Source organism: Rhodnius prolixus, unplaced genomic scaffold, assembly GCF_049639745.1.
Source record: "Rhodnius prolixus isolate KJV_2025 unplaced genomic scaffold, Rpr scaffold_9, whole genome shotgun sequence".
Classification (NCBI taxonomy): domain Eukaryota; kingdom Metazoa; phylum Arthropoda; class Insecta; order Hemiptera; family Reduviidae; genus Rhodnius; species Rhodnius prolixus.
The window spans coordinates 3,119,085-3,134,820 of record NW_027411604.1 but is presented as its reverse complement, the minus strand read 5'-3'; the positions used below and the strand labels follow the sequence as shown (position 1 = coordinate 3,134,820).

At 30.9% G+C, this 15,736-nt stretch overlaps 1 protein-coding gene across 2 annotated transcripts in view; it reads left to right on the top strand.

The window, feature by feature from the left end:
- nmo (serine/threonine-protein kinase nemo) overlaps nucleotides 1-13,408 on the top strand; it is a 283,418-nt gene extending 270,010 nt beyond the window's left edge. The window contains exons 7-10 of one of the 2 annotated variants that reach the window (XR_012458383.1): nucleotides 1,603-1,791; nucleotides 2,461-2,662; nucleotides 6,740-6,893; nucleotides 10,842-13,408. Coding sequence is in view for 1 of the 2 variants with exons in the window: in XM_074127876.1 (XP_073983977.1) it covers nucleotides 1,603-1,791; nucleotides 2,461-2,662; nucleotides 6,740-6,833; nucleotides 10,842-10,896 (540 nt within the window). In the remaining variant the exon portion in view is untranslated. The remainder of the gene's footprint in view (nucleotides 1-1,602; nucleotides 1,792-2,460; nucleotides 2,663-6,739; nucleotides 6,894-10,841) is intronic. The other variant, XM_074127876.1, reaches the window with a different exon arrangement.
- Nucleotides 13,409-15,736: the final 2,328 nt, after the last annotated feature.

Below are 15,736 nucleotides of genomic sequence, written 5' to 3'. Positions count from 1 at the left end.
AATTTTCAAGAAATCTTTTCATGAGTTAAGATGGTTTTCGAATAGTTTTCGCCAATATTCGACAGTTTCTCTTTACTTTCTCATGTACATTTGTATAATTCTCACAAATTGTTGTCTCATGAATCCAAATATTTTGGGCGGAGAAAATTAAAAAAACCAAAAAAGAAATATTTCAAAATGTTACCCACAGTCAAAAAACCAAACTCAATAATGCATCTGAAAATAACTTGATAAAAATAATTCAAATTTAAATAAATATTAATATAAGCAAGACCAAATCAAAAAGGCACCGGCAACGTGGCATGTGTTACCTACATGTGGTAACCAAACATAATTATAACCTGCTCAGGTTGTGCTATTGTACCTCCGTATCTTATCGTAGATATTAACAATTTTGCTAACAAATGTTTGGTCAGGGCCGGATTTTCCTATAGGTTAACTAGGCTTCAGCCTAGGGCCTCAAGTTCAAGAGGGGCCTACCTTCAAATTCGACTTTCTTTTTTTATTATCCATGCCACATTTTTTATAAGGTTAGTACCAATAACAACATGTTTCATTTAACATATTGATATATATCACAGTAGTGATATATTTATTATCTCTCATGTAATTTACAAACTTAAAAATGGGAGGTGAAAGGGCCTCATAAATGGAATAGCCTAGGGCGCCTCTTCTTATCTAAATCCGGCCCTGTGTTTGGTAATTTGATAAAAATTTCTTTTTTAAGTCTTACTAGAGTTCAAAAAATGTGTAACTATTTGAAAAAAATGTGTGTTTACAAGTTCTTGAATTTTATAGTTTAATAGTAGCTAGTTGATTTCGGATTCTAAGATTAGGTTGAAAATCTTTAAGATTGGCATTTTTCTTTTTCTAAGTAAAATGGCTTTAATGATTTTTTATAAACTTCGAATTCTATATTATCCATTTGAATACCTTCATTGGACTAATTGCAGTTAGTACTTGGTAATTTTTATTTACAACGAACAACTTTATTTTTAAGTTAAGGAGTCAAGTGATAAATAAGTTCTCAATTCTCCTAGCTCACCAAAAGAAATACGCAAAATACTCTGAGAACCGTAACCTCAGATGGAGTTGAACATAGTTTGTATTTTTAAACCAAATTTCTAGCATCGATGTTAATATATATTTTTTATCGATTTTAACATGTTTTATAAGTGAATATAAATATCGATTTTATTTCGGAATTATCGATGTTTTGAAAAGATTGAAGATATTGTAACTACTAGGAAGGTTATAGGTATGGTGAACTCACTGAAGCCACTATTAACAACTATCCTTTTTAAATATCTATAGTTTACTGTAAAATCTGTGTATGTGTTCATGTATATTTATTCTTGAATAGGAATATGCACTGAATTGTCCGAATCAAGTAATAGGATACATCATCTATTTCAAGCAAGCCCTTTGTATATTGTGAAAATGTTTAGGATCTATCAGTAAAAGTTGTGATCGTACTGTTAGACTGTAATATATGTAGAAACACATCAAAAACCCAAAACAAGCAGTTTAGTGTCTCTTAAAAAAGAAACTATATTGTCATAAAAATAATTATTCAATCTGCTGTCTTCAATATTTTTCCAGTTGGAATTGATCACTGATCTATTGGGCACTCCATCACTGGAAGACATGAGACACGCATGTGAAGGAGCCAGGACTCATATGTTAAGGCATCGCACAAAACCACCAGCATTATCCGCACTGTATACACTGTCGTCCTTAGCCACGCATGAAGCTGTACATCTCCTTTGTCAGATGTTAGTCTTCGATCCGGTAAGTACCTAATTAATTAATGTGTCTTAAAAGATTACTAGTAAATTGTTGTGCAGAGAATATGGATCATAGTTATTTCTACATGCTCATGCGGAACATTGAATATAGCATGATAACTATTACGGAGATTCCTTCAGTTTATCTCCATTTAACTTAGTTATAACCACAAAAATGGGGTTTTAATTAACCCAACCATTACTGGTGTGTAATTTAATCATATTGTGATGCCATTTCGTACGCCAACTTTTTATACTACTACCTCGTTTCATGAGAATAGTCTGATTAGAGATTTTCTAGTATTTATTATTTTAAGATATTTCGATTTGAGAGTACGTTTTCTTATTGCTATTGTTTGCCAATGCATCACTCTCCGAAAACCTTAACCCAATGTTAACCTGTTTCTCTCAGCATACAGTTCTAAATTGAGCAGTTTAGATCTGTAAAAAAAGTAAGTGATTAAGAAAGAAATCTAAGTGTAACTCTACGCTTTCGAAAAAACCAGGTTTTGGAGCTATAAAGTAAAATATGCAAAATATATTTAATAAATTCTTTCATTAATATTGTAAAGTCTGGCCAAACTTATTAATTGTTTACCATACTGCTATAATTCATTTAACATTAAAGTTTTTTATCATTGATTCATTTATTTTGTATTAATTTGAATGACAGGACAAACGTATAACGGTTGTGGATGCCCTGGCACATCCTTATTTGGACGAAGGGAGACTCAGATATCATTCCTGTATGTGCAAATGTTGCTATACAACGACGAATGCAATGAGACAATATACGGTCGACTTTGAACCAGTAACTCAGCACACGTTCGACGATCTTTGGGAGAAAAAGCTTACGTCTATACAACAAGTCAAAGGTATAGAATCTGTTTTTATTTTTAATTATGTTGAAACTAAATATTTTACGCAGAATTTTATTTTATTTTGTATATTTTTCGTGTTATGTTATAAACAATTTTTTGTCACTGTTCTTGAGGATGTTTGAACTTTTGAAGATTCTTTAGGATACGACCTCGAGGATGATGAAGGAATTGTAGGGATTTATTTATTTATTTATTTCTTAAATGTGTCAAAGACACAAAGGAATTTTGGGGTTTAGTTCGTTCATTTAAATTTAAAACTTTTCATTTTGATAAAGGTATATTGCCATTTGAATGGTTTCAGCATTTTAAAAATATGTTAAATCCTCCCTTGAATGCTATTAGAATTAGTTTTGCAGAACCATATATAATAAACCATGCTTTGGATGCGCCTTTCTGTATGAAAGAGTTAGTGCAAGTGCTCAAAAATGCTAAAAATAATAAGGCACCCGGTATAGACCAAATACCATACGAGTATTTTAAAAATAGTCCTGAGTTTTATTTAGAAAAAATCCTCACAGTCTTTAATAAAATTTTTGAAAAAGAGAAACTGCCTGAAACATTTAAAAGCGCCATTGTGTTTCCTTTACATAAGAAGGGAAGTATTAAGGAAGTGGGCAATTATCGTGGTATTTCTTTCGGAAATACAATAGGAAAACTGTTTACTGGCCTTCTTTTGTCAAGGCTGACCAGCTGGGCGGATGAAAATGGTGTAATTGGAGAATATCAGGCTGGATTTAGGAAGAGCTACTCAACCATTGATAATATTATGAATTTAATGAGTATAGTTAAGATTAGGCTGAGTAGGAAGAGGGGTAAAGTGTTTGCCTTCTTCATCGACCTATCCGCAGCCTTTGATTATATTGACCGCCATGCGCTGTTCTACAAGTTGTCAGAGATAGGTGTATCAAGCAAAGTCACCAATGTACTGAGAGATTTGTATTCAGGTACACATGCTAGAGTCTGGTGTCATAATGGTCTGACCGAGAGTTTCGAGACAACCATGGGTGTGAAGCAAGGGTGTTTGCTGAGCCCCCTCTTGTTCTCTTTTTTTATAAATGATTTAGTAAACTATGTTAATGGGGGCGTGCAAATTAATAATAGTCTGTTTAAAATATTGGCATACGCGGACGATGTGGTGTTGTTAGCTACAGACGGAGTCGCCCTACAACAGATGATTAACTCGCTTCAAAACTATTGTTTAAAGTGGAACTTGAAAATTAATTTAAATAAGTCAAAAATCGTTGTTTTCAGAAATGGTGGCAAACTTGGCAAATACGACAAATGGTGGTATAACAATGAAAGGATTGAGGTTGTGAACTGGTATAAGTATTTGGGAGTCACCCTCTCCTCAGGGCTATCCTTGGATAAGCATTTCAGGGAGAGAACTGTGGTAGCCAAATATGCCCTGAATTCCTTTAATAACTTAATATTAAATAGAAGCATACCCTTCTCCTCCAAGTTACAGGTATATAATGCTGTCAGTAGAGCTATCATTTGCTATGGAGCCCAGATATGGGGTTGTACATGGTATAATCAAGTGGAGATTCTTCTTAAGTTCTTTGTCAAAAAAACGTTTAGCCTACCGCGTAATATACCTGACTTTGTGCTATATCTCGAGACTGATGTACTGCCCACATTCCTGTATACAGTAAAATTGCACATAAAATATGTAAAAAGATGTCTTACCCTACCGGCGCATCGATACCCAAATATTCTGATGAACGAGATCATTGCGAGAAAATTGTTTGTGTATAAGGATTGGGTAAAACTCTGTGATACCTATAACATCTCGTTCACTGAGTTCATCAAATTTAACATAAGTGTCAATTCAGTAATGGAAAATATTAAGAATGGCCTACTTAATAAATACAAGCTTTTAGCCATAAAAAGTCAGCATCACATACTTTATAAAACGTTGGACCCACAACCCAATTTAGTACATTGCAATAACTTGGATGCTCGCTCCATTGGGTGGATAATTAAAATTAGGGGAGAGTCGCTATACCTCAATAAATACGTATTCAACAAGGAAATCAAGTTATGTTCTCTGTGTAATTTACAAAACAGAGAAGAAAACGTGTTTCACTTTATAGCGGTATGCCCAATATTAAGAGAGTTTAGGTCCATATATTTTAAGAAAGATTGTTTAAATGAGCTGGAGTTTATGGACTATTTAAATGGCAAATGTTGGAAAAGCTTGGTAAGCTATTGTAAAGCGGCATGGGCATATAGATACGAACTGGTGAAGGAATTCAATTATTAAACTGTTTTATCTATTATTAATGTGTATCTGTATCACCTAAATGTGTCTGTATCCCTATTCCGTAAATAAATGAAATATTAAGTGGCCTTAATTTTGATTATTATTTATTATATAACGTCGTGTACTGTATTTAAGAATATTTTGTTTTCTGTATTCTATTTTTTACTTCTGTCTGTGGTGAGATTATTTTTTATTTTGTTTTTTTTTTTTCTTTTATTGTTTCTGTTTTTCTTTGTTTTGTTGTATTTATTTAACAGTTCATTCATTGTGCTTTCATCATGTAGAAGGGTAAAAATAAGTAGGGACAACCCTCAGACGGTTCTTCAACCATGAGTATTTGTCTGTTACGAATTAAATAAACAAATATGTAATTTTGTAAAATTTTGAATAAAGGCACTTTATTATTATTATTATTATTATATTATTATTTATTTATTTCTATCATCTTTGAACCTTGAAGATTTTAAAGACCCTCTGGGAGTTACCATTGCGTGTAATTATAGCCAATGAATTATTGAAACCTACAAAAACAAGTGATGAACATTTTTTTGTTTGTGTTACATACCTTTATTTTGAAAGGCCTAAAGTATTTTATATTTTACAGAGTACACTATTGATTCTTTTAGTCTCACTTAAGGTTATTATAAATCAATCATGCTATCTAGCAGCAGTATACTTATAAAAATTACCTCGACCAATAAATTGTATAGTTGTAGTATTGATTTTCATCATTCATAGGAAATCAATTAACTTTTTTGTTAGGCCTTCCCTAAATTTTCCGAACGTAAATCCCTTTAGAAGGATCTAGGACAGGGGTCGGCTCTCCCGCGGCTCTTTTATCCAAATTTTGTGGCTCTTCAGCCTGTCCGAAATAAATTGTATATTTCAATTTTATTGAAACAAATGAAATTTTCATTTATTAAAGTAAAGATATTTTCTCAAAAAGAATTTTAAATGTCATAGGTTTGAAATTGAATAGAATTATATTAAAATACAGTACGTAATATATAGGACTGCCGCCATTTTCATTCAAACACAGGTTTAGTTATTATTTATTTACTTTGCAATGTGTGAAAATAAATATATAAAACATTTAAATGTTATTGAATATCATATAATAATAATAATTTGAGAATACAAATGTTCTTCAGAGTTCTTTACACTATCATACTTGCGACTCTTGGTAAGATTTATTAAAATTATTTAAGGAAAAATGGCTCTCTACTTAAAATAGGTTGCCGACCCCTGATCTAGGAGGTATACCACTCCTTTTTAACTACCTAGGCTGTGAAGAGAATCCCTTGCTTTATAAGGCCAGCTATTTACAGATATCCTCGTAAGTCCTATTTTAGAAAGTCATGAGATCCCTGTAATCTATCCTTTTCTGTTTTATTTGCATTATATCTGCCAAAAGTGGATTTCTGTTGCCACGAATCCGTCTACTAACTACTTATAATTTAGATGGTTTTCTAGTCGCCAGATGAATGGACTGGAATGTTCTTCTTTCATCCAGCATTGATAAAGCATTAATAATCTATTACACAATTTCTTGTGACACGAAACATTGGTAGAACAAATCCGTCAGGTATTAGATTAATTTTCGTTTTTGCCAGTCTCTCTCTCGACAGAATCGTATCTTCTGTAGTCATTTGTATCTTTAGATATCACATCACTCCTTAGTGACTTTGCCGCCTCTGAGTAATCACATCTAAGTTGACGAGCTGTTAATTCTATTTTAGAACTTTTTATTCAAAATGAATTGTTTATTTCTTTTTTAACATTTTCTGTTTTTTTACATTTGTTTACAGAGGAGATGCATAAATTCATAACGGAACAGTTGAATTCTAGCCGAGTGCCTTTGTGTATAAATCCTCAGTCGGCGGCGTTTAAGAGCTTTGCCAGGTAAGGCACCAGAGAGCAACAGTGGCCACACCCCAGTACGCCTTCAAGCCTCCACCAACGGTACATTTACCACCCTCTAGCCAACCAAACAGTCCACACCCTCTCTCTTATCAACTTTCTCTTCACTAATCTCAACTATAAATATCTCGCTCTTTCTCTCTCTCTAACACTCTCTAATCCCCTTTTTAAAAAAATAAAGAAAAAATATTTATTTATATTTAAAAAAAAAAAAAATAGCGTCACAAAATTTTTTTGATCCGCTCACAGCAATAATGCTTCACCTTTTTTTTCCTAAAAGCTGCGTTAAACTTTTCAATATATTTTTTTTCAACTTTTCAAATTATTAAAAAAATAAAATTAAATAAATGTGGGGGCTGGGGGCCTATTGTTTTTAGTTTTTTTTTTGCACTTTTTCTTCCTTTTTTTTTAATTATTTTTTCTTTTGCTCATCTTCAATGCCTTTTCTAGATTGGATGGAACTTAAAATTAGTTTACTATTTATGATTAGTGTAAACGCAGACCTATCAGAAGTGTCTTCTCGTGTTTATTTAGTGTTATTTTGAAGGGCTGAAGTAGTGGGGGAAGGAACTGTTTAATAAATCTTTTTTTAAACCTTTTCCAACATGTAAATAAAATTTTTAATTTTTTTTTCTGGCAGAAAATGCAAAGGAATCTTATTTCTGGGAAATGACTAGTAAATTTCCTTTTAAAGGTGGCTTTAAATAAAATTTAGTTGTTAATTTTTCTCAAATTTTCTCACAACTTTAGGGAGAAATATGGAGATATCCAGAAAAACATGTTCAATCCAATTCTTCAGTTCAACGTAAATTCTCGGATAAGTCTTGGATAAATAGTTGTTTTTCACAGGAGAAAACTTTGATTTTACTTTTATCCATACTGATTACGGTCAAAATATTCCCAAAAGCACAAACTCAAGGAAGTGAACATCAAGTTTATGCTGATGATAGGATGACTTAAGGATGTTGTTTTTCTTTTTACTACTTCCGCAATATTTTCTAGTAAAAAAAAAAAAATAGTAACTTCTTTGGATAGACTTCTCATTGGTTGCGCGCACCACTGTAGTCGGTACTGCTAAACAAGTGTGGCACCATCTTTCTAGAGTAAGTTAATTCAAGTTTTCAGTGTAAATCAGCGAAACAAAGTTGCGTTTGTAGGAAAAAACAAAATATGTTATCCTAACTCTCTTGGAGCCAATGACTGGCTGATTTACCCCCCTCCACCAAGCTTGTCCAGTTATGGGACCCTACTAAAACGCTCTTAATCCAAAACTAAAGTCCCCGTTTCAAGTGCTCCAGGGTTTTCTCCAGTTATATCAGCTTCAAAAAATACTTCATAATGATAACCCCCCGCTAATTCAGGGTGGTTTTCGATGCGGTGCCAAAAAAAAAAAAAATCGCAGTCATTTAGCCAACTCATCCTCCGTCCTTTCATTAATTTCATTCTCTCTTCAGTATATCCATCTGTTGAAGATCTATTATGGGCTCGCTCGCTTCTCCCGCAGTCCTTCCAAAAAATAATAGGTTACTTTTGAGTATTTCTCCTGTTGAATTATTTTTCTTTTTTATTTTTAATTCTCTCTTTGATTTTTAGTCCTGTAGTTTTTTTTTTTGCTTTGGCTGATTGCATGAGTCTTAGAGTGTGTTACATTCTATTATATTTCAAAAAAGAGAATTGAGATTTACATTATTATTATTGTTTTTAATGATTTAAGGCGCATCATCATCTAAGGTTATTGGCGTCCGGAGTTTTTTTTCAGTGCACTGAATTGGCCTCCGGACAGTGTTCTCTCGTTATAGACAACACTGTCCATCACCGGACAGTCAGCTCTTCCTAGGAGCTTCTTACAGCTCACTTTATTATTATTATTATTAGAGTTGATCACTTTAAAGACTGTGTCATTCTTTTTATTATTATTATTATCATAAATAGGTAAATTTTAATTTCTTGAATGACAAAAAACCGACAATCATGAATTAGGGTTTTTTGGGGGGGAGGGGGGCTAGCTGCAGTTTGCGATCCAATAGAAATTACTATTTTATACTACGTTTCAGTTCGATAGCCTAAAGGATAATTCTGTGACTTTGATTTCCAAATTGATGGCTCGATATTTTCTATTTCTTTTTTTTCTAAGTAACGGAGATTTCCTCCTGCATTAGCATTATTTGTGTTGAGATTGAGAATGGTAGGTCTCAAGATGAATGGTTAGGCTGTGATCCCTAGGGAATGCTGGGCGCCCTGAATTGTTAGAAAAAATTAAAACTAAATCTATCTTCTTCCAAAAAAGGTGTAGATGTAATTTTTAGTTATTTTTTTCGATAATTTTAATTTGAAAAAAAAAATAAACCACTTTTTCTTAAAGTTTTATGTATAAACATTACCAAAAATAAAACCTTCTTAACGTAACTTTTCTCAATTCTATTTTATTTAAGTTTTTCTTTTCTTCCATTTTTTTTGTACAATACAAAAGAAAAAAGTATCCTAATTGCTTTAACTCAAACCACGTGAATGGAATCGTAATAAAATATTAAAGTAGCGTTATCTGTGAAGTGGAAAGAAAATTTTGTGTTTCTCAGCAGCATCTTTTTCACAATCTTTTTCTACCATAAGATGAGTTTATAAGAGAACAAAAATGTCAAGCATGCGCAGGGCGCTGTATTTTCATTCTTATTTTCATTAATTTTTTAATTTAACTTTTTTTTTTTGTTTTGCCTTCCATCTTTGGGTAAGATTGTGCAAGATTTGCGCTTGATTTGTATCTATTTACTTTAAGAGGTTTTATATTTTATGTGTGCTTTTATTGTATTTAGTGATTTTCTTTAAAAATTAATTTATCTTTTAATAATTTCAAATAATTTGTTGTTTAGTAAAGCATTTTACTTTTTTCATTTTAAACACGTTGAAGTTTGTTTTTATATAGATCACTGGAGGAGATTTTTTTTCATCCATTAATATTCCGAAGCTTGTAAAGTAAAATCGGACGCTCTACAATCTCCAACATTTTGATTTCAACTTGTTTTCCTAATGTTCTTCAACATTACGCAAACATTTAGCCCAATATTCCCCTCCCCCATCTCCGTTCATACTCTCTGAAAAGTGATTAGTTTATCAAAGAGTTAACCAATCTGGTTGCTCTAGGCTCAGAATAGAGCTCAGAAAGTTGGAGAAAAGCCTGCATGTTGCTAATGCTGTAGTGACTTGTTTTTTTTTTTTTTTTTACAGTTAAGAAGGGGACATGCACTCCTCAAACCCTATACAGCTAAAACTTGGCAGCTATTCCAAGAGCCTCTTTTTTCTTCCACCTTTGATCCTTGCATTAGGAGAGTCCCAGAGTCAGCGCCTGACATACCAAGGTCTAACTAGCCACTAGCCTCATCTGGAAAAAAATCTGGATTTGTATAAATCAAACTTGGTTCCACCGCAGATAGCCGCTTTTCTTGCTATTTAGAAAGTATTTAGCTTTTTATAAGGGCCGCGATAGGCCAAGAAATCATTTCTTCAAGGTCACTCAGCCCTTGCGCTGAATGTGATAATTGTAGAGGAAACTGTCTGATAGAGCAATGCAATGCTAGTTTGTGGTATGAGATCTACTGGCACTAGGATTTCTAAGGAGAGATTGTTTCCAGTAGAAGACCCTATAAGCGTTCCCAGGCCTCAGAGCCTAGGATATATGAGCCTTCCTCCCAGTGGTCTAATAAAATCAGATAAGTTTATTGTAGCGTAACTCTTATTTAAAAATGAATGCTTGATCTATTCAGCAAAATTATTTTATTCTAAATTTTGCTATAACTGTAGTACGAGACAATTCATTGTGTTTAGATGGTTCAGTATTCATTTAATTCGAGCTTAAATTTCAAGACTTGAACGTGTTTCGTGCGAATTCTCTCTTTGTACAAAATTTGTCAATTATTTTATTTTATTTCTTTATCATTATAGTGACGAGATTATTTCAATCCCATAATTTTTGTTTTTCTCTCTTTTTTTTTGCAGTTCAACAGTGGCGCATCCTTCTGAATTGCCCCCATCGCCACATCAATGGGAGTGACATCTGCTACAGCCGAGGTTAATGTTCCATTGAACCCTGACGTCGGCCTGCCCAAAAATCTGCTTCTTTTCACACATTTTTTTTTTATTTATATTTTTTATTTTATTCTTCGTATATTCTCCTCCTCAAAAAATTAAAATAAAATCATTTTATAAAAATATTCTCCAAAAATAGGAAAAAAAATACTTGTAATTTTATGCCACAATTTATTCATAGATTTTATTTTTATCTAGTTTATTCTACAACACAATTATAAAAATTAAAAATCTTTTTTCCTCGCTAAAAATAAATAAATAATAAATTAGTAATCAAACTTTGTAAAAACAAAAGTATTATTAGATAATTATCCTTCGATAATTTTCTTTTACAAAAAAAAAAAAAAAATCCAAAAAATAAACCCCCACAAAAAAAAGGATAAAAATAAAAATCAGCCCCAAAATGTAGTTATAGTAGTCTCTGTGTATTATATAAAAAATTTATAAAAATATAAAAAAAAGAATTTATAAAATCTCAGTTTGCATAAACAACGACATCTTTTTTTTTTATATATATATAAAAAGTTTCTACGTGTATTTATTGGAATAAATAATAAGAATAATAATTAAATTACACCATAATACTTCGTGTTTTAAAGAGCAAGTTATTTGGAGTTGAGGCAAATTTAATTTTATATTCCTAAATTTTAATTTTTAATTTTTTAATAAATTTAAGAATCAATAAGAACAAATTATATATTGGCGCACTACTATCCCATATTGCTTTATTTGTTTGGAATAAATTAAATAAATGAATAAATATTGGTGTATTAGCCCAACTATATAATTAATTAAGGCCAAGTAATTAAAAGTACGAATCTTTTTTTTTTTTTGAGTGTTTTTATTTTATATTTAAAATAATTAATTGTGAATATTGTAGTTTGATTTAGATTTTTTTTGTTTGTTTTTAATTGTGTATAAATTGAATTTATCGTTGCTAATAAGGGATTTTTTTTTTAAATTGATTTTCTCTCAATTTTTATTGCGCTTTCAAATTTATAAATCACAGCAAAATTCTGTTATAATGTGGAGACTGAATAGTAATAGAATTTTGTATTACTTTTTTCTTTGAATTTATTAATGTGAATTGTTAGTTTCTTTCTTTTTTTGTAAATGTTTTTATGGTAGTTTAGTTCGTCTGAAAAGAAGTAGATGGGATTTTTTATGGTTATTCCAGGCGTTGTGTTAGTTTGGAGTAATGGTTAAAATGTAAGGCTATCACTTGTATTCCGGAGTTAAATCAAAACCGCTGGTGTGAAAACAAACAGTGTTGGCAAAAAGATTTAGTACTCTGAATTGAGAGATGTCAAAAGATCTTGCCACTACTTCTCAAAAAAAAAAAAAAAAGAAGAGTTTTCTTCTTGTTTGAGATGCTGTGGGCATCTCAGTGACACAGAACATCTAGTTCATACAAGAAGACTCTCAAAAATAGCCTTCTTTATCCATCTTTGAAATGCTCAGCAGGTTCTAAGAAAATGTTGTTCAAACCACGATGGCTAGCCAAGAAAAAAAAAAAGACCACATCCCCGGTCATCACTTTTAGATCGCTTGGTCCTAGTTTATTGAATCACTGCAGGAGAAGTTGAATGCGAGGGCAACAATTCGGGAACTTGTATCCTGATATTTTGTGTAGCCTGTAGCTATTATGGTGGTTTTAGGACCGAGGATCTTCCAATAAGGAGTGACTTGAATGGACTGAAAAGGTATTTTGAGGGCACGGCTGACTCTTCTTGAAAAAAAAAAATCGTGAGTTTTTTTTTGCACCAGTTTCGCTAGTCTCTTCTTAAATATAGCTTGAAAAGGGCAAGCGGTGCTGATTGAGTAGTTATGGCGCGATGATGTGTGGTAATTCATGAATTCGATTGATCGATCAGATGATGGTAAAATCCCAAATTGATAAATTTCACATAAGAGAGGCGTATTTGTGGGGGTGGGGGGGTGGAGGGGATTTAAGACTGCTGTGCAATAATTTTTTCTCCCCTGTATCGAGTCCTTAAGTTTCCTATTTACCATTTTTATCAGCCCTCAACAAATCTTTGTCAAGAATTTAAACCTTTTTAGTAATTTCTCTTGTCCAATTTATTTTTTTCCTTACTGATCTTGTCCTCAATTCTTCCACTTCTCTGTTCTGTACAAAAAAAAAATCATCTTATTAATTGCTTCCACAGAGTAAAATTCTAGGCTACTTTTCTTTTTTTGGTGACGAAAACAAAAATAATCTGGCAATACCCTACCAAAATGTTTTACTGAAAATTAGAAACGAATTACTTCGCTTGTCTTTCCAGTTATGGCGTATTTGTTTTGTAGATATGTATAAAGAAAAAAATAATCATAATAATAACCCATATTATAGCAGAATTAACTGTAGTTTATTACATATACGTATATATTAATCTATAAAATTCTGTTTTAGAATTTTTATATTTTACAACTTATTTTTACCAAATTTTAGAAGTACATACTAAAAAAAAAAGAAATGCAATGGTATTTTCAAATAAAGATAAAATTCAACGCAGAGACCAAATATTTATGCAATTAAATAATTAAATTTATTCAGTAGTGTGGCTGTCACTTTTTTATATAATATTAAAAATTTAATATTTTTTGGAGAATTAAAGTGAATAAAATCATTCTGAATGTTACAATACAAATATTTATCAAATTTATATAGTACATCAAATAAATTATATTTGATTTAAAACAAAAGAAGCAAAAATAGGAATTTAAAAAAAAATATATATATATTTAAATATATAATTGGTGTTCGTATATTTAAATTAACTTTATTGCAGTGAGTAAAAAGAAAAAGAAAAAAAAAGCATCGTAAAATAATGCAAAAAAATAATTAATTACTATTTTATGCCTATTGATGTGTGTAAACAGTTTTTAATTTTATCATTATTATTATTTTATTTATGTATGTCGTGTTATTACAAAAAAAAATATATGGAGAATTCAAAGGAGAAAAAAAAAAAATGTATATAACAATTTTGTGACACAATTATTAATTTAAAATACAAATATAATTAATAAATAATAATTTTCCGTGCGTACTGTAGATATTAGTGATAATAATTTAATATTTAAAGAAATAAAAATTAAAAAAACTGAGATGTAAAAGACTTTACCTATTAAAAAAATTAATAATAAATATTTAGGTTTCCAAAATATGTATGTATATTTTTTAAGTTTTATTTCTTATTTTTTTAAGGTATTTAATTTTAAGTTTTATTTCATATTAAGCTTCTTTGAGGTTTATTTTAGAGTTTTTTTTTTCTATTTTTTTTTTTGTTTGGTTTATTGCAAATTTTCAGTTTTTGGCAAAAATATTCATCATAAACTTTTGTAAATATTAATATTAATTAAATGTAATAACGTGTTATTGGAAAAAAAAAATTGATGAAAATTGTTTTGTGTGTGCGTTAAAAATAAAAGAAAAAAGAAAGAAGATATTTTCCGAATTTAAATTGTAATAAATAAAAATGAAAAAAATAATCAGTAATTAAAAAAAAAAAAAAATTAAAAAGTCCTAAAAACGGCTTATTTTCTCACTCTCATTGAATTATCATACTTTTCTGGTAGTGTGATGGTATTTTTCTCCGACATTAATATGAAGCCTAGGCTAGTATGTAAAACATCTATTTGAAATATTTGATTTAACACTAAACCTACCGACATTTATGCATAACTATTCCTACCATGACCGGTCAAATGACCGCACTTTAAAAATCACTTAAATTTCTTATTTTAGAATGAAGATAATAATTATTTAACAATGAAAAATGCATAGTTTCTTTTGTTTAAAAATAAATCTCGTAGATTTTAATCTTTTTTTGCATAATTTTTTTATAATTACAGGCTTCTCAATTGCAAATTTCCCGCATACTTACTTTTTACAGTTTAGACAGCATTTTTTTAGTCTTAATTGCCTTTGCAGTATCTTATTTGGCTATTTTCCGACGACCATTTGTTCTTGTGCAAGTATTTGTCATGCTTTTGCAATGGTAACACAAATTTTTGCCTTGAAATTTCACTTCAAGGTAGTTTTTGATACAAAATCCATGGATTTATCCCGGGGCTAAGTCTAGGATATTGAAAACTATTTGTTTGAGGCCATCTCCGAGATTTTCCACGGTTATATTTCTTCCATGAGCTGTATACATTTCAGCTAATTTCAGAGCGTCCAACTCCCCAAGCGGAACTGAAGGTTTCTCTTTTTTTCACGTTTTTCCAAAAATGGAAAGCCTTTTATTGCATCGAACGCTAACCAAGATTTGATACCAAATTTATCCGGTTTATTTGGCATGTACCGAGTAAATCTTCATCTTGACTTTGTTAGGAACAAATGTCCTTGGAAGAGATATATGCTCTTGGTTAGAACAGTTTTTGACTGTTCTCAACGAATTTGTTCCAAAATTTAGAAATCAAAGCCAATTTATCGATTATTTCTTTGATCCACTCGAATAAGCCTCGAAAATTTCCGTCTATACATTTCTGCTCACAGTGTGAGAAGAATGCTCGTCCCTATTTTTGTTCCAGTGAAAAGGGCAATATCGTACATTTTTCGCCTCATATGCACCACATGCAAACAATACTCCGATAAATGCATTATCAAATTGAGTTTTTGAGAGAATTCTGTTACAAAAATAAATAAATAAATAAAATAAAATATTAAATAATAAGTAAATAAAATGAAAATATTCAGCCGGTCAAATGACCGGTCGTGGTAGTTAAGAGGGACTACAAATTTTTCTCAAAAATCAAATATTAGGAAAAGAAGTGAATATTAAAAAAAAACAATTGTA